The 18823-nt window shown below is 37.6% G+C and overlaps 1 protein-coding gene across 4 annotated transcripts in view; it reads left to right on the forward strand.

The window, feature by feature from the left end:
• The window catches only part of TBCK (TBC1 domain containing kinase), a 115377-nt gene extending 101912 nt beyond the window's left edge, over positions 1 to 13465 (forward strand). For all 4 annotated transcript variants that reach the window (XM_069783196.1, XM_069783189.1, XM_069783212.1 and 1 more), the window contains 2 exons: positions 569 to 728; positions 12791 to 13465. In XM_069783196.1, coding sequence (XP_069639297.1) covers positions 569 to 728; positions 12791 to 12901 — 271 coding nt within the window. In that variant the 3' untranslated portion in view covers positions 12902 to 13465. The remainder of the gene's footprint in view (positions 1 to 568; positions 729 to 12790) is intronic.
• The last annotated feature ends 5358 nt before the right edge of the window (positions 13466 to 18823 follow it).

Raw genomic sequence — 18823 nt, forward strand, 5'->3', positions numbered from 1 at the left:
GGACTTCAGATAATATACATAATGCTTATAGTCTGGGAATCTGAATGCATGTACATTTCAGTTTGCATCAAAGTTGTAGGGGGCTTGCAGGGGTTGGTAGGAGGTTTAAGGAAATTTTCCAATAATCCCTATTTAGTTTTAGTTCTAATTGTAAGTACTTCATTGCTTTTGCATAAAACTCCTCTGGAAGAGATGTTCCAGCTGTTTATTGGTGTTTGGCTCCTGTTATCAGACTAGAGCTGATCTGAAGTAAAATCCACAAAAATATGTATACTGTGGATATTGGGTCCTTAGCACCAAGTGTTTCATTTACCAGATCAGTTTCTGTAGTGCTGTGCTATGTCCTTTAAGAAACAAACAACTCTTCATTCTGTCCTTTTTTTCTATGTAGTCTCAGAAGTTTTCTCCATATAAGTGAACAGTAAATGAGGTTTGTCAAAATATACTAGCACAAAAGACCAACACTGTTGTATCACGACAGCCAGGATGAAGAGCAGGTTCATCCTACAGCTGTGCGTGTACCACAGATACCTCTGCCTTTTAGATGTCCTTAACTGATCTTCCTAAGCTTTAACCGTGGCCACATTTCTGGCAGCATCAATGTCCCATTTGCATCAGCATTTACTGCAGAAGGGGATCTCGTCCAGTGCCCAGCAACTGCCACGCTCCAGAGCTTTAAAGGAAGAGTTGTGGTGATTGTAGGAAATGCAGTGAAGAACACCGCTGCCGTAAGTATATTGCTATAACATATATGCTTAGAAATACATCAATGGCGTGAATACAGACAGCAGTAAATAAATGCTAGAATCCAGATAATTCAGATTAGTAACTTTGGGTATGATGATAGGATTTGGGGTGATGTTGTTCATTTCTGCTTCTGATAAAGACATTTCTCTCCAAGTGATTAACATCTGAGAAAGTTCATGTTTTGAAATGAGATTATTTAACATTACTTTTTCAGCTTTAAAATCTTTACTTTTGGCATGTTATGGAAGTGACATCAGCACTTCTAATGTGCATCAGTAAGATTTAGTTTTGAAAACTGACTTGCATTTACTTTCTGTAGTGTTAGGAAGTACACATAAGGTAAGTAGGGTGGGGACAAGTATGTTGTGAAGTCCAAAGGAAATAAGATATAATTCATATTCTTACTAATAAAAAACAATGTACTGATTAGGTTTTTAGAATCATTTAGCTTATGTAGTTGTGCTCAGTGAAGAGGAGAATGGTTCCTACTGGTAACTTTCGTATGATACTTTTATTGTCAGTGGCTTTAACTAAAGAGGGAGAATATTCAGACTTGCCTATTCCTTTTCGTAACTAAATATTTGGTGGTGTTGTGAACCAGCAGAATAACTAATAGAAGTATTTCTTTTGCCACTCTTCTCTTGGGTGAAGGAAAGTTATCTGTTGGTTTTGGTTGGTTTTTTGGGTTTTGGTTGTTTGTTTTTTGTTTTTTGTTTTTGTAAGATATGCTCTTAAGTATGGTATACCTTTAGTTCACCCATTTCTTAAGCCTATTTACTCAAAGGGCATGAACTGTAACCCTGATATGACAAGGAGGGCTGTGGACCATTAAAAGGCCTTCATGTGATGGACAGCAGAAGCATCAGCATGACACATGTTGGAGTTTTTTATACATATAGGGACTTGTAAGTAGCGTGAGAAATCCCTTTCATTACTCTGTGTTTCATCATTTAGAAAATTAACTTGTGAGATGTATCATATCTCTTAAATAGTAACAGAGATGGCATAAAATAGACTGTACAGCATATCTCAAATAGTTTCAGTCAGTCAGTATCTAGGTTTTGTGCATGAGATCTGGGTAAGTCCGTGATAAATATTTCAACATGAAATAATCAACTTGAATAATCATAATGGCTCGCCAAATACTGAATGCATAAATCCCTGCCCCCCCCCCCCCAAAGAACAAATGCAAAATCCATAAAATGCTAAGAGCCAAATGGAGATGATTTAAATGATGCTTTACACGTTTGATGGTGGTTATGCAGCTGCTTTCAACAATTACATTTTAAAATCTCTGAACATCCTCATTTATCTCAGTGAGACCCTAACCATTCATGAACCTCCTGAGGAGTAGGAACAGGAAAAAGAAAGTGCTCTGGTATTCACTAATGAGTGTTTTTATGGGAGATATCCCAAGTACTACCAAGTCATCTTCTGGGAGTTGTTTTCCAGGACCAGTCAGAAATGTTTTCTCTGAAACAAAGAAACTCTAAGTATTCTGTTTAAAACAGAATGAAGAAACAACCTGAAACAAGTGTCTGAAGGAAAGAAAGGACACAGAGGCATTACAGTGCTGGTTGTGGGTTACACCATAGCTAAGATGATACCATTTTCTCCTGTAACATAGTGACACTTCTTATGCAAACTTAGATTATTTTTTTTTAAAGTTTTGTTAAATGAAAATTGAATGTTTCCTTTGCAGTGCAGCTAAAGAAAACTTGCAATGTGCTCTGAAAGTGCAAGTACTTCAGTCATGTGTGAGGGTGCTGCCTTATCCTCTAAACCCAGACTTTATGTAACTGAGACAATGTTGACCTGGTTTACCTGGCATTGTCAATATTATAGCTTTTCATAAAAGAGAAATGCTGCTTTGCCTCTTGATTTGCTTTTAGAGTTCTTGAAAGTCTAACTAAAGGGTGTGTAGAGTTTTAAATAGCAACAAAATACTGGACTGACCAGTTTGACCACAAATTAATTAAATACTGGAGCCTAAATACTGCTAGGAACTCACCACTTCTATCACACCCTTAAAGTACATACAAAACCAGCCTCAATTTGACTGTGTTGATAAAACTTAGAACTCCTTTTTGTGGATTATTTTTTGAGGCCAGTTTCAGTTTTACTCTGCATGACTGCATAGAACTGTCTGCCACTCATGAACTTAACCAACCCAATACTATGTAGCTTGAGGCTTGACAAGAACAATAGCTATTAATTTTTAAATTTTACTAGGTAATCCAGTCATATGAAAAATTGCAAGAGTGAATGTGTGGAAACAAAAACAATTTTGTCCAAAGAACTGTTATAATATGTTCACCTTAAAATGTATTTTTTCTAAACAGAGTTACGCATTTCCAGCTGAAAAGGAATGAGCCACAAATTGTACCCTCCACCATAAATGAGAATTTTTTGGAAGTGTTCACTGATATTTACTCCATTAAAAATATGCAGATTGGCACTGTTAGATGTTTGGTTTAAATTTAGGCAGGACTGAGAGAAGTGGGGGCAAGTGTGAAAAAACACTGATTATTTATGGGGCTATTTGTAATTAGAAGGTTGAATCTTTCAGTTGTGTTTCATATTAGTAGCCTACTTGGCATCATTTAAATAAATTAAAAATTTAAATAAAGCAAAGTTGAACGTCCCAAACAGATGTAGAAAAATCCTTTTTCCCTTTTTCACACTTCTTTTCTGTTTCTGTCTTTTGTATTTGATTTGGTGCCAGGTGATTAAACATTTAAATTGGAAAGAAAATGCTGTCTAGAACTTGATAGGCGAGAGGGGAAACTGAAAACTTCACTACAGCACTGTTCCAGCAGGAGGCAAAGGAAGCCAGCAGTGCCACAGACTTCAGCATAGCTCTGGCTCTAGCTGAACAGTTCCTCAGGACAGAATTAAAACAGGGTAATCCTGCTTGTTAAGCCATTTAATTTACTCACTCAAAAAGTTAAATTAATAGATTGGCTGATGTACAAGAGCCTTACTGAATGTGCCATTAACAGCATAAAGGTATTGTAAAGAGGACCTTGCACTGGGCATCATGTGGTGGTGCTTGGCTCGCACTTCTCTGCAGAATATTCCTTCCTTTAGGCTGGTGCTCACTTTGTGCCAGCCTTTCTTCTCCTAGGGGATTCTGGGCACTTGTTAACAGAGCAGATACTTGTTTGTCTTTGAAAACAGCAGGAAACCTCTACATAAAAGGCATTATGCTGGAGTTAATCAAACAGATTCTATTTTGATTTTTAACTTCTAAATATGTTAAGTGGCAGCATCTCTTAAGTGAATTAAACTCCCCTTTCCCACATCCATTGGTAAATAAGTACCTTGTAAATTCCAGTATGGGCAAGGGATCATTACAGCTGGGAGTATAATAGTTGAATAGGCAGTGAGTCCTCAACTGTAGCTTTTTTTTTTTTTTTGGTGCATGGCAAATAGCATGTCTCCTGACTTTTGTCACTTTCAAAGTCTGAGATACAGCAAGTGCAAAGGCGGATCATAGTTATGCATATGTAGCATGGAGATTGCTTTGGGTCTTTTTTGGAAGGGCAGTGTTACTACTTCATCTCCCCTCCTTCAGTCAACTTTGAGGTGCTAAGCCATTATTTGTTTCCATTTCCATCTTTTTGTCGGTATTATTGCAATGTAGACTGAAATTAAAACAGGATAAAAACCTTACCTGATACTAAATCATGCTCCAGCAACTCGATTTTGACAGTGACATGCTTCTACTTGTGTGATGTGGTTGTTTAATTTATATGTTTCCCTGGTGGTTTAATGTATGTGTTTTATTGTCAATTAAATGCTATAACAGAATAAAGTATACAGGATACTTTAATCTGTCCAATAATTTGCAACTCATTTATTTCTTGCCTTGGAAAAAGACAGTTAGCTAAACTGTAAGTCAAGGCTTAAGAAAATCTGTCTTTATAGCAGGAAAATAAATTCTAAATTGTAACTTCTGATTGCTACATTGAATATTTTTGTCTAGATAAGTTATGCTGTTATAAATAGGTTGTCTAGACAATTTCTACAAGTTACTGAAGCAAAGTAGTCGTTACATCACAGTAGCTAATAGATAAAATATATGAATTATCTCCAAAGCAAAGTCAAGCAGTCCTGATCTTCCATAAGACCTTTCTGACCCTTTCCAAGGCAAGAGGGAGAGGGTCAAGTTCAAGATTCTTTTTGTGTAACATATTCATAGCCTGAAAAAAAAAAATTCTCCTATATGAAAATAACATTTTCTGTCTCTCAGCACACTATCAAAAATGCATTTCTTCTTGTATGAAGACTGAAATACATAGGTTAAAGTGTCCAGTTACCACCAATGAATTTGTGTGATTTTGTTGTCATCTTCCGTAGGCCTTTTAAAAAGGCCTTGCCAGAGAAGCAAGTCTCTGCATGCTGAAGCTGGTTTCTTGTTACAAACCTGTCTTAAAAACACAGATGGATAACCATGAAACTTCATAGGGTGATCTGAAGATTAGGTGTTACATAGAATATTAAAGGCAGGTGCATTTGTGCTTCTAAAGACAGAGACATTTAGTTAGAAGGGCCTAATGGAACTTCTAGAGTGAAAGTAAATAGAAATTAGGCAATAAACTTCTTGAGATGTTTCCACTATACATCTTTTTAGATTCTACATTTCCTTGTAAATATTCTCTGCAGAAAAGTGATTGAACAAGTGGAATGAAAACTGAAGATATTTTCTCTTTGCAGGGATGGAGGCGCTCCCTTTGATTTCCAGAATGGTTCTTTTTTCATGTTGATTTTGTTAAAGCATCACCCTCCCTTCTGCATTCAGACTCAGAGCCTACTGGAATCATCAGGCACCTCTTTGTTGCTTTTAAAGAGGAAGAGATTAAGCTTGTATTTTGAAGAGATTGAAAGGTTTAGTTAATCAGCAACAATCCTCCTGGTTGTAACTCTGCCCAAGAACATGGTTAAGTCTTCATTATTTTATTCTGTAAAGTCTGTATTATTTTACTTAGTCCTTTTAACTATTGTAACATGTATGAATGTTTTCCTTCATCAACAGAAAGTAGCCCAGCTGCTGTTGCCAGTACATTGCTCTTCATGTGGCAGGAGAAAGACACTTGGGCTGCCAGCCAGGAGTTGTGTTATGCTGTCGTAATTCTGCCCCTGTCAGTGGCTTTGGTTAGTTTGCACTGAATGCATCTGGTACAGCAGAGATGATCTAAATATTCTCCTTTTCCAGCTAGGTATGAAAAAGGAAAGGAGGAGAAATGAAAAATGGAGGCTCAGGAGCAGAATTTGAGTGTTCCTTTTCTTCTTCTGAATTAGGTGCCAAGGAAAGCAGGCTATTTCTGAAACTCCCAAATAGGTTCTCTTTTTTTAATCTATACTGATACTGATGGGTACAGTTACTGGAAATCCTAGCTGGTTGGTTGATGTAGATGTTGTTTGGCTTATCTGCGTGCCTTACTACACAGAGGTTTGGATGTTTCTGAGATGAGGAATTGTGGAGTCCTCAGCTTTTTCTGTCAAAATAAGTCTGACTTCTGAGAGATGCTGGCAAGCAGAATCTCAACTCTTCTCAATCGTTTGTGAGATCTGTAAGGCCAGGAAAGATACGAGATGGTGAACCTGAATTCTGAAGTGGTGCTGTCAGGCTCCAGGGTTTCCTTCAGGCACATCAGTCTTGGCTGTGGTTATACTGTCTTTGTGGGCTGCACCTCTGAAAGAGCACCCTTGTCCTTGCATGAGCTTGCATGGATTAGGTTGTATCCATATCGCTCAGGGCTACTACATTATAACGTAGAATTACCACTTTCTGGGGCTGTTTTTCTGCTCTGAGACAGTGTTTTATATTTCCTGGTATTCTGGTTCAGAGAATCTGAAATAGTGATAACTGAAATAGAGATGGTAATGAACTAGTAAATGTGTTACAGGTCCGGGAGACTTGTGTAAGGATATTGCCAGCTAGAATGGTATTGGTGAATTTGGCAATTCCAGTATCCAGACTGCTTGTCTCAGGCAATGTTGTTTTGCTTTTCTCTAAACTGTATCTGAATCAGCTTTTGAAGAGGACTGACTGACTGACAGCTTCAGGAGGGAATGTGTACATTGTGTGGGAGGTCCAAAGACTTTTGTCCTGGAGTTTAAGAAGAAACAGGACAAAACTGGCAGTTTGGGTAGTGTTAGTAAAAAGTACTGCAAATCACAAAGAAAGGTTTTTAACTTTCAAGTATTTCTTTGATCATTTTTCAACATCTAGGGCAATCTTTAGACTTGGAGGGGGGTAGAATCTTTCGGAAAGACTCATGCTTCCTTTTTTATATTCAAGCCAACTGTTATGCATCTTTTTAAAAATACTATTTCTGTTCACAAACAGCTGTTTTTATTTTCTGTTGAATCAAAAATAGAATAGGTTTACTTTCTGCATTTTAATTTTACAATTCCTTCAGCCATATTGGGTGTAGTGAATATATTTTGGTCAGTATAAATTAGCTGTGTTAAAACAGCTAACTCTCTGCAATTGAGTTTTCATTTTCAAGTGCTTGCGCTCAGCTGTTTTTTTTATTTACTTATAATTTCTAAGTGGAAAATTAAAAATGCAGGTGTTTAAAACTTATTACTTTGATAAATTTAGGTATTTACTCTTACTTTCATTCTCAGTAAAATTTATTCTGAAACCAGCCATTAAATACCTGTTTGTGTAGGCTTATTTTCAAATCTTTGCATGTTAGTCCTTTAAGTTACTGCCGTGTTTTTTGTACTGATGGAATGGAAATTTCTCCATTTTGGCCAGGTCTGCATGTAAAGAATTTTTCCTTGATCTTGTTAGAGCAGTAAGTTCTGCACTCTTTTACTTTTTTCTTTTTTTTTTCTTGGTTTTTTGGTGGGTTTTTTTTTTTACATATTATGTGTTTGCACAAAGTTGTGCTTTTTGTGTTTTGTACTTCCATTCGGTTTGTGCTAATACTGTAACCATTAAATAGGCAATGTTTTGTTGATATCGGAGGCTTTAGGTGCCTAACTTTCCCTTGGTGTTGAAGTGCCATTTCATTTATCTGGAACCCTTTAATATAAGAAGGAGCTGACTAAAAATAACCTTGTGTGCTCAGTCTGCTTTGTGGCATATGGAAAGTGTTGTCTAAAAAGCTCTAGACTGACCATCTTGACTATGGTGTGCTTTCGGAGTGGTGAACTTTTGACTGAAATCATACAGCAAAACAGACTGCAGTCCCTAAGAGATTTGTGTAGCATGTGTTTACAAATGAAAAACTAATAATAATCTTGTGTCAATGGATGAGTACTACAAAATTGGGTTGATATTTCTCCTCCAGCTTCTAAAGTATCTCTTTTTCTTCTGACTCTTTCAGAGTATGATATTTTATACCCTGGTAACATTTGTCACAACGGTCTTTTTTGGGTGTTCTGGTACAGTATGGTCCTCCTCCTTCCCTCCCAACTTGCCCTTTAATTACAACCTGTCAAAAGAATGTCTGTGAAAGTGAATAATGTGTACAGAGCAACCCTGATGGCTAGCCCAAAGGGTGCTGGGAACGGTGCTGCTCAAGCTGTTATGTTATTAGACTCTTTGCTGTAGACAGTCTAAAAATGTGATGTGTCTGGTGTAATACATTCAGCACGCTTAAAAGCTGTGATTTTACTGCTTGGAACAGGGTAGTAGAAACATTTTGATAAATGCTCCAATGTGCACGTTATTAAGGTTCTTGATGGTACTTAAAGGACCGGTCCTGTTATGCTGTTTGTATTGAGAGCAACACCAATACAGGGTAAAATGTTTAGTATTTGCCCAAATTTTGATACAAATTTGCTGTGATCTTGTCTGTCTTTGAAAGCCTGACTTCTTGTATCTGCATGAAAGAGTCTTAGCTGACTGCTTTCAAATGCAAATTACAATTTTCTGGCTCAGTTATACCTACCAGGAAGGGTGTTTTATGTGGAATTGATTGATGCATTACTTAATAGAGGAACAGTGTTTCCAAAGTTTTCACCAAAGCCATCCCATAGTAGTTATTAAACAAGTTGCTCACCTATTCATCCTTTCATATATAATATTTGCTGTGAAAGTAGCAAGAGGAAGTTCAATTTAAATACTAGATACAGCCAGTAAAAACACAGTAACTGAACTTTTGGGGGAAGTATGTTTTGAGGAAAGGCCACTTGAGGCAGAAGGAAAAGGCTTAAAGTCTTGTAGCATCCCTTTAATCCTCTACCTCGGATAAGCATAACTCTCTTTCCACCAAGTAGTGTTGTTGTCCAAATGAAAACAGAAGCATTACAGAGGACTGTGATCCGTTGGTGGTATGGGGAAACAGATGTATCTCAAAAGTAATGTCAGCACAAACATTTGATAAATTTGAGAAAGTATAATCACCTTATAAATGACAGAGTTTCATTTCTATTTAAAATCAACCTGTATAATGGAAATATAATTGTGCACTACTTTTATATGTTTCAATAAATCTCTTTTTAAAATGTAGGTGTGGTTTACAGGTTACTAAGGGTGATGTAACCCATTTGCTTATCTCCTCACCATGTTTTCTTCTGTCTTAAGAGCACCTCCATGAATTAGGTTATTTAGTGGACTACAAAGTACATAGTCAGGTGCCTGTTATTAAACTTCTAGTTGACACTTTATGATAGCATTTATAAAGCAAATAGAGCCCATGTGTGAAGTCCAAGGTGGCAGTTTCTGCTGTAGAAAGTCAGTGGCATTAATTCAGAAGAGCACCTTGGGCTTTTTTTGATGCATGAAATTTTGCTTTTTTGGGATCACTGTTTTTTTCAACTTTGGGGGAAAGATCGATTTTTTTTTTTTTTTTTTTTCTCTCTCTCTCTTAATTTCTTGTATTTCTAAGTTACTGATATTGAACATAAGTGAAGGTCACATTAGGGAGGAAGTCTGTGTAGCTATTTCAAATAGTTTTCCATGCCCCTCCATTAGTGCACATGCCAGAAATAGCACTTCCATGTGTTTTGAAAATACTAGCTTCGTACAGTATATTTTGGCAGGGAAAGATAGCAGGTGGTGTTGGAACATTTCAGAAATATGGTGAACAAGTTCCTGTTCTTGTCTGTGACAGACTTTTCTGTCTGGAAGGCACAAATATGTACTGAGGAACAGAACTATAAGAAGTCAAAGTTTTAATTAGGAAGACTGCAATGCTAGTAAGAGACTACTTCTAAATCTACTCTTTACCAAAAGTTACTGTTTCTACTTGCAGTGACACAGTGGTGGGAAGGCAGAAGGTAAAACTAGGAATGTCTTTAATTGGATCAAATCCTACGATCCTATGAGTTAAACCTTGACTCTTCTTCTTTACGGTGTGGAGACAGGTGTATGCGCAAAGCTCTTGGAGGCTGATATTTGGAGTTTGATGACAGCTCTCAGCTTATGGGCAATGTATATGCCTCTGGGGCCCTGACTTGCAGCTAATTCCCACAGTAGCGAGGTACCAATAACACGTTCCCTGCTTGCTGGATTTTCCCTGGCTGGATGTTCAGATGCAATATTTTAAGCTGTACTTGCAGCCTTTCTCACTGAAGCTATGTAGACAACTACAGACAGTTCTATGACAACTTAAAAAAAAAAAAAAGGCAGTTCATCTTGTGGTATATCATCTTGTCATGCTCTTGTGCCTTCTGTCTGTCATTTGCTAACAGCCACAGATTCTGCAGTGCTTGCTTCACAGAGGCCCTGCAAGAAGCGAGAGGTTCCCCACCATAAGGTTAAAAAGGAACCCCTTGTCATATGCAGGGAAGAAAATTTTACTTCCAGCCATACCTTGGTTACTAAAGCAGTTCTAAAATACAGTGCAACACTGTATTTGTCAAACCCAAAATACATAACATTTGTTTGCTTTTTTTTTTTTTTCTGATTACATGGAATGGTAGTTATATTATGGTTAGGGCATCCAAAAACTTGCAACAGAGTTTACAGTGTATTATCAGAAGTGTAACATTTTCAGTAGAGTAGAACCTCTCTGCTGACACATGGGACGTTGTACTTGGCAAATAACATACTGCTTCCTGTCAGTCTGAACACTTGTTGCCACTTTTCAGTTCTGCCAGCTATGAGCAGCATTGGTGTCCAAGACAGACCACTATCCATTAGTCACAGGTGGAGAGCACTGTGAGGTGATAGATATGTACATATGAAGTAGAGATGTCTGGCAGGAGTATTTCACTAGGAATATATACTATTTTTGTAGCTCAGGGTATGCACAGTTGAGTGCTATTTTTGACAAAGAAATATCTTTGTCTCTGTTTTGCCATATCTTTATGGACTGTGATTATAGTGAAAGGTAGTTGGTCTCTCCTAGTGATATCATCTGTGCCTATTACACCATCTTTGCATCACAAAGCCTCTCTAAAAGCATAGCATTTACTTTTCTCATTAAAACTAGCATCTACATACAGTCTAACTTTTTGATTGTGGTGATTTTTTCATTTAATCCTCTGAATCCTGTACTGACTGACCCAAAGTAATGGGGGAAGAGATGATTGAACTTTCTTTTGGTCTTCCTTAGGCAAGTACCTGAAACAAACGTAACAGCCAAAATGTCCTGACTAATCCACTGTGACCTCTTACTCTGCCTCAACAAGTCCTCAGTGGTTACAGTTTATGTACTAGTCGCTCACTCCCTGGTTATAAATCCATCCTGCAACACAGAGAAAGGAATGCAGTAGCTATGTTTGACACACAAGTGGACAGAAATAAATTCCTTGCATATATAAAATAACCTTCAGTGTGAAGCAAAAGTTCTGGCTGTGGAAGGAGTTTAAAACTTTGCTACTATGAACTCTTACCTGTTAAAGAGATTATTTCAGGACTTGATCAGGTAATCATGTAGTACATCTTGTTCTGCCTTATATCTGTGACACTATCACAGGTAATTAGAAGGAATGTAAATATAAAAAGAAATCCCATGTAGTAATTTTGGATGGGGTGCCTACTGCTGTTCTTGAGTTGGTAATTTTGTTGTCCAAATAACTAACTGCATAAACATCATGCTTGCACAGGGTTCTGGAATAGCATCACAAATCATTTTAAAGAGTCAAAAAGGAAATTACAAATGTTTTACATAGCCCATTTGGAAGCACTCAGTGATTTTCTGAATGGTACTAATTTGTCAAACAAGCATAAAGCAACAGTCTCAAAGACTGGGATGGCAGGGCAGTCTTTCTCACAGCTGTGGGAAATAAAGTAAAACTATTATAGTTTCTCTCTGATTAATCCATTTTGGTGGCTTGCTTTTTAATGTATTGCAGTCAGTATTTAAAGGGTAAGTTTGATATGTGATACACAAAATATTGTTCCTTTGGTTTTGGATTTTGATACAAAATTTTTGTTATTTTGATTTTATCATTATCATTATTTTGATATAAAAAATACTGTTCCTTCATCAGTGTAGCAACTTTTCATGAAGTTGCTACATGGAAACTGGTAACTGCTGTGTTTGGTTTATGGAATGAACTAATTGAGGAAAGAGGGAGAGAAGCTTTCAAGGACTGCAGGGGAGGGTTGTGGGGTGTGTGCTTGCACTATGTAACCTGCCTATGGGCAGGTTGAAGGGGTGGGGGGAGTACAGCTGCTGGATCCCAAATTCATGTCTGATATCTGTGAAATCAAGTCACGTCAGACAAATTTACAGGTAAGCAAATGACTATACTACCAAACTGTGATGCTTGTACACTTGGGAACCTACAGAAAACAGCTGGGAGTTAGATTAATGCAGAGAAAAATATGTTATTTCATGCTTTGAGAGGGGTTACTCTGAGATTAAATAATCCTGTTAGAATGAGGTAAAATCCTGCCTAAGCAGAAATAAATAAAGTTCAGGGTTATCATTGTGACACTTTCATGACCACCAAATTCATCCCAGCTGTTTCAACAGGCCTGGGTTCCTGTGTTGGACTAGTTGGTGCAAAGAACGAACTTCTAGGGGTTCGATAATTTTTTCTTTTGTTTAACTTGCCTTACTTAACACAAAGTTACTTAGATTTAAGGACTATAATATGCAGTGTGCTAACGATATATCTGTTTCAGTTTGCAGCTCATCTAGTGAAAAACAAGTACCCAAGGGTCTGCATCCTAGATGGAGGAATCAACAAGATCAAGCCAACTGGTCTCCTCACTGTTCCTTCACCACAAATTTAAGTGACTGTAAACATTCAGGACAATCTGCCTCAATAGGGAAGTCTTACCGTACAACATAGATATCCCAAACCCAAAGGGCATTATGGCATCTTCACTACACAAGCTATCCTGATGATCAATGTCTTATCCTGCATATCTAGAGCATGGGAGCTTTGTGTTTATTCTTTGATATAGAGCTTTAGTTGGAACAGATGAAAACTGTGAAGCTTCAATCTTTGCAAGAAACCTCTTTCGGCATTGATGTAGTGCACAGCTGGTTGAGCAAGTCCAAACACAAAAAGAGTAACTCAGCAGGCATTTGGTATCTTATAAATATTTCTGCAGGACAAAATAAACTGGCACTTGATGGCTCTAAGCTACACTTAAATAGATTATTTTTCAGAAGCATTTTACTGTGAATATTGAAAGTAACAAGCTAAAACTGTACCCTCTGTGTATCCTGTGAAAAAGTGTATTCTCTAATATTTTAAAGAGTAATTGCTGTATCTTGTGACCTACTTTCTTTTTGAGAAAGCATTTTTTCATCTGGTTTGGAAATAAAGATGTGTCCTAGATTGGAAGTCACTGTAAGAGCTGCTGCTGAGTCAATCCAAAACTGTATCATCTCCTGCAGCAGAGAAGATGGCCTACTCCTCTGTGGAGAATTCTATTTCCATAAACACAGCAAATGCAACCATTTCTGAAACAATTACATTTATGAGAAAGGTAGGCTTTTGACAATACTGCGTGTTATGACCATAGATCAGTTATTCTGCAAATAATCGTGCTTTTCCATTTTAGAAGCTCATGCCTTAAAAAGAAACAATGCACTTTTCATATGAAAACATTCTGGAGTAATCGCTCTCATATGAATTGAAGCTGCAAAGATCTCAATTCTCTACTCTTTCAGCTAGTGGTGTCTATTTTTTTTTAAGTCCTTTTTTTTAAATATGAACTTTAAAACTGACAGATAGAGACAGGAAACCTGTTTCTAAACTAAACTGGATGCAAGTGCTGTAGATGAGTGAAAGCAGGCTTCCACAAAGGCCATAAGGTGACTGTGCACTAGAGATGTGGAAATTACTTTGCAATAAGAAGCCAAAAGTATTGAAAGCAGCAACAGAAACAGGAATTGGCATCTCTCTGTTACCGAGAACCTGAAAATAAATTTGATGCAGACAACTACCACCTTTCAGGAGATGTGAAAAAAACCCCACCCTAATTACTCCCCCTCAAACTCCCATGTTAGCTTTGCTAGCATGTCAGGTCCATTATTCTAAAAATGATGGGGGGGGGGGGGAAGACTAGGAAAGGGAAAGAATCTGTCTTCAAGAATGCTACTTCAAAATAGTACCTTTAATCTAGGAAAAACAGTTGTGATAATGTAAGACTGACAGTATGGCTCTGAAATTAAATGGGAATTTGGAAGAATTTCTTTTAGAAGACAAGAAACTTTTAGATTTCTCTTTATATATTTTTAAAGTTTAGAAAACACTGGTGTGACATGAGGCTTAAAAATCATTGAAGTGCAGGGATGAAAATGTATTTTGTAAAATGAATGAAATGACACCAAAGATCTGTTCACCTGGTTACAGTCACATAATAGCTTGCATTGTGTATTTGACACCATGCTCTTTATTAGAGCATTATCTGGGTACACAGCAGTTTACACGATACAAGCTCACTGTTAGGGTAATGAGGATTTGCTCTGCAAGATATGGTTACCATATGCCTTATTCATGATATAAAATCCTCAACTAGTTTTTAGTTTGGCAAATGGAACATTGCAACAGCTAACTTTATTTCATTTTTCTGTCAGAAGAGATTTCCAAAACTGAGACAGTTGTTAGAGAGAGAAGGGGTCAGTGAGAAAGCTCTGAACAGTCTCTAAATCACAGGCAAAATGGTCACTTGTTCTGTGGGGTATTTTAGTGGTGGTGGTGGGTTTTGGTTTTTGTTGGTTTGGGAGTTGGGGTTTTTTAACTGAAACCATGGAATATGAGAACTTGTGGAAGGTGTTGAAAGAGGAAGTCTTCATTCTCCCCTGTGTGATGACCAGAAGATTTTTACTGTGAATCTTCAGAAGCTAGTCGCTAGCACTATGTGCTGTCTCCAAGGAGGTTTAGTATTGCCACAGCTGTCGTTTTGAGAACCCTATTGGAAAAGTATGATGGGTGAAAAGAATATGGGGGAAGAAAGGCACCTTTTAGCTCCCTCTATCTCAGCTGTGATTTGCCAAAAAAATCCCTGTGGAATTACAGCATGCTCATATATATACGGGCTTTCTTTGGTCTAAGGTCAGCATAATACACCGAAGCTTTCAGGAAGTTTTTTACTTTAAAAATCCAAGATGCCTGCCAGTAAGATGACTGAGTAAGGGATCAGAAATGAAATGTAGGAACAGATGATCAGGTTACTCTGTCAGCAGAGGGATTCTACAACAATCTCAGCTGAGACCTGTGGTGCTCAGCTGACTTTAAAAATTACCTGGAACGGGAGAGGAGTAGTGAAGTTAGTAACAAGCTTCCTGATACTACAAAATCATCCACCGTGATCAAAGTTTTGCCAGGCTGCAAGGAGAATGAGAAAGACCTTGTGATACTCGGTGTCAGAGAGATTCGCTATGAAAGGGTACACATGGGGCCCTGGAGAATAACAGTTTTAACCATGTTTAGCAGTGAATTCATTTACAGATAAGATGCCATTGCAAATGCCTAACAGCGGCCAGAAAGCCACAGAGGATATTGATTATTTTAAGGAAGGAAATGAACAAAACAAGTTATGCCATGAGAATTAACCTATATGGTACATTTTGAACACAGCCAGATACAAAAAAAAGATACACAGGATTTGAATGGACACAAAACAGAGTCAGAATAAGATGATGTTGGTTATCATGACCAAAACTCTTCAGCTTGGAAAAAGAGACAATGAAAACAGAACATCCCACCTTTTGCTGAAAGTACATCCTTAAAATGTGGAATTTGTCACCAGAAGAGGCCAACAGTTTATAAAAATACTCACAAAGAAGGATTAGACAGCTTTGTGGAAGAGCTCTATCTCTGACTATTAACCACAATGGTTGAGAAACGGTATTCAACTTAGGACTTTCCTGATCTGTTGATTAAGAGGGGCTGGGAGAATGCACCAGAGAAAGATTTCACCCTGTTTCTTGCACTCCCTTCTCAAGCATTTGCCTTTCATAAGTGGATATTGGGCTATACACAATACATCAGTTTAGGTAATATTTTATATTTAATCCTAGCTTGATATTTCCTTCTCCTTTATATGGGTACTCAGAAAAGGACTGTAAGCACAAAGACTAGAATGCCTTTGAGAAAATAGGATTTAATGTGTACCTAGCTATTTGTTCCTAGGACTAGGAAGTATTCTGTATCTTCTACAGGTATTTTCATTCTTAGAGAAGCCAAGTTATCTTTTGAGTTAAAAATACCTAATATTTAACAGCTTCAATAAAACCATTTTGACAAATACAGCTAGTTTTAGTATTTAAATGTTGAATATCTATAGATTTCAGCTATAATGCAGTTCAGTCTTCATTTTCAATTTAGCTAAGTAAGAGTCAAAGAAGATGTATTCCATTTGTGTATGGATATGTTTTTGACAGAAGACTTAAAAGCTGCCATTAAGTTAAAGTTTACATTATAAAGTAATGTTTACACATATTTTCCAGGAGACATCGTGAGAGAGGATGTGTGTAAAAGCAGGAAATGTCAAGAACTGCTAAACAGTATTGAATTCTTTTCCCATGTAAATAGAACTACCTGGAAAGTTCTGTGGCTAACAGCTGGCTATGGCTGCTAGTTGCTGATGTACCTGCACTTACTACTTTAGTCAGCATTTTTGAAACTCTGCCTATAGATAGGCATAGTATGCCTACTTATTTTGATTCAGTTATGTAGGACAAGTATTCGGTCACAGAATTAACTTCTGATCTCCTTTTGCATAGATAAGGAAAATGCTTGCATTTTGTGATAATTTCTCATTAAAGAATTTATCTAGCATTTGTGGTGTTTGCCCAGTTTAAGAGCATCAAAATGTATTTGCTCTGTTACCCCACCAATTTTGGCACTGCTGTGGTGGAGCAAGCAGTTGTCAGGTTTTGTAGAGCTCTTGAAAGATTTCTGGAGGCCAGGTTTTCCAAACATGTACATTTCTAGCACCATGGTTCGTCTAGCTGTGCCATGGTCATTGTTCTAGACTGCAACTGGATGCCATAAAGATCTAGTAGGAGAGAAAAGTTACTAATCTTCCAAGCTGATGTCTTCTGCTGCTAGCAGAAAAATGTCCCAACTAAATATTTCCCACTGTTTGGCCTGGAAAAGGTAGCCTCTCCCAGTCTATTTTTGCCTACCATTTTAAAAACATCCTGAATCTGCTCCAGCCACCTGGACCTATAGCTTCCTGCCAGGACAGCCAGATTTCCCTGCAGGGTACCCAGGTGGGCATCTAAGGAGAACAGAGCAAAGGAGCTAAACCTTCTTTGGCAGTCTCAGACCTATTGATCATTGGAGACTATTAAACAATTACTGTTAAATTATAGAATGTCTTTCTTTAGGCCAGACATGGTCCTTTGAGATTTTTATTACACTTTGTGTCTGGTTTTGTTTGTTGGGTTATTTTTTACAAATAGATATTTTTCCTATTTGGCCTACTTTTTTGAGCAAAGGCTAAGACTATTTTTCCTTATCCTAGGAACCTCCTTTCCTGGACCCATCTTGTTTCCCTTTATCATCCTGGTTTCTGTAAGTCTAGGTCATCTGCAGCCATGCTACCTTCCCAGTTCAGGATGGGAACAACTCATCTTACGTAGCAGAAGGTAGGGAAGTTGTGATGTTTACTTCACTTTAGCTTTCATTAATCTGGTTTACTTCAGGTACTTCTGGTTTGTTATTTTTTCAAATTTAGCATGAGTTTTCCCTTTAGGTTTATGTTCTCCCCATTGGTAGTGTAGGGTATTTGGTAGACAGTCTTTCTGGTATTTCTGAAGTAGAAACAGTAACCACAGCAACTCGGCAGAGGCAGGTGTGTATTCTTTTACTTAGGTGATTTATTTTTCTGATCTCCTGAATAATCTCTAGAAGTGTGGAGGGCTAAATCATTTGTCAGAGTGGATAAGGGGTTAAATTTCAATACCATCCTTTCCTTGTTTCTTTTTCTAAGCTTTGATTTAATCTTAGGCTAACTGACAAGACCACTACACTTCGATTTGTTGCCATCCCTCTATGCCTGCCTTTGTGTAGACATAATCTGTGTAGGTATAATACAGTGGTGCAATGTTATTTCTGTGACCTCTGGATATAGGTATCTAGACTTCCCTTGCTATTCTAGCTAGCTAAAGAAGATGCTTATTGGAGTATCTCTTAGCTGGACTTTGGAGCTGCATGACACACAACTCAACAAAACAAAAAAAAAAACCAAATCACAAGAGCTCTTCAGCAGCTGCATCACTCATGTCATTATAGAGAGGTACTGTGAGAGCCTGTTAGTTATGTGGCCTGAGACATACTCACTGTTCCTATTTGCAGGGTGTGAATGTTGTCCAGAATATCCATTCCAGAGTTTTAATTTACATTTTTGGTTTGGGTAGCTTATTAAGCTTCTTCAGTTAAGATAAAAACTAGCTATATCTTTATTTAGCTTTTGCGGTGTTCAGACTGAGTTACTAGGAGGTCTGGGAATCCTGTGGGAATGAGTGTGGCCTTTTAATCTCTCATTTCCAGTTATCTTTTCTTTGCTGATGAGTCAGACTGGCCTCTCCCACTGTTATGTTAGAAACTTAACTACTGTCATCGGTCTTATCTTGCTATTTTTAATTCCTTCTCCTGGGCCTAACTTGCAAACATTGTTTGAAAGAATTATTATTCCTCCCAAAAGATTGTTTCTTTCCAGGGCAAGTAGTGAAACATGATCTGTGCTGAC

The sequence above is a fragment of the Haliaeetus albicilla genome, chromosome 1 (genome assembly GCF_947461875.1).
Source record: "Haliaeetus albicilla chromosome 1, bHalAlb1.1, whole genome shotgun sequence".
NCBI classification, from domain to species: Eukaryota; Metazoa; Chordata; class Aves; order Accipitriformes; family Accipitridae; genus Haliaeetus; species Haliaeetus albicilla.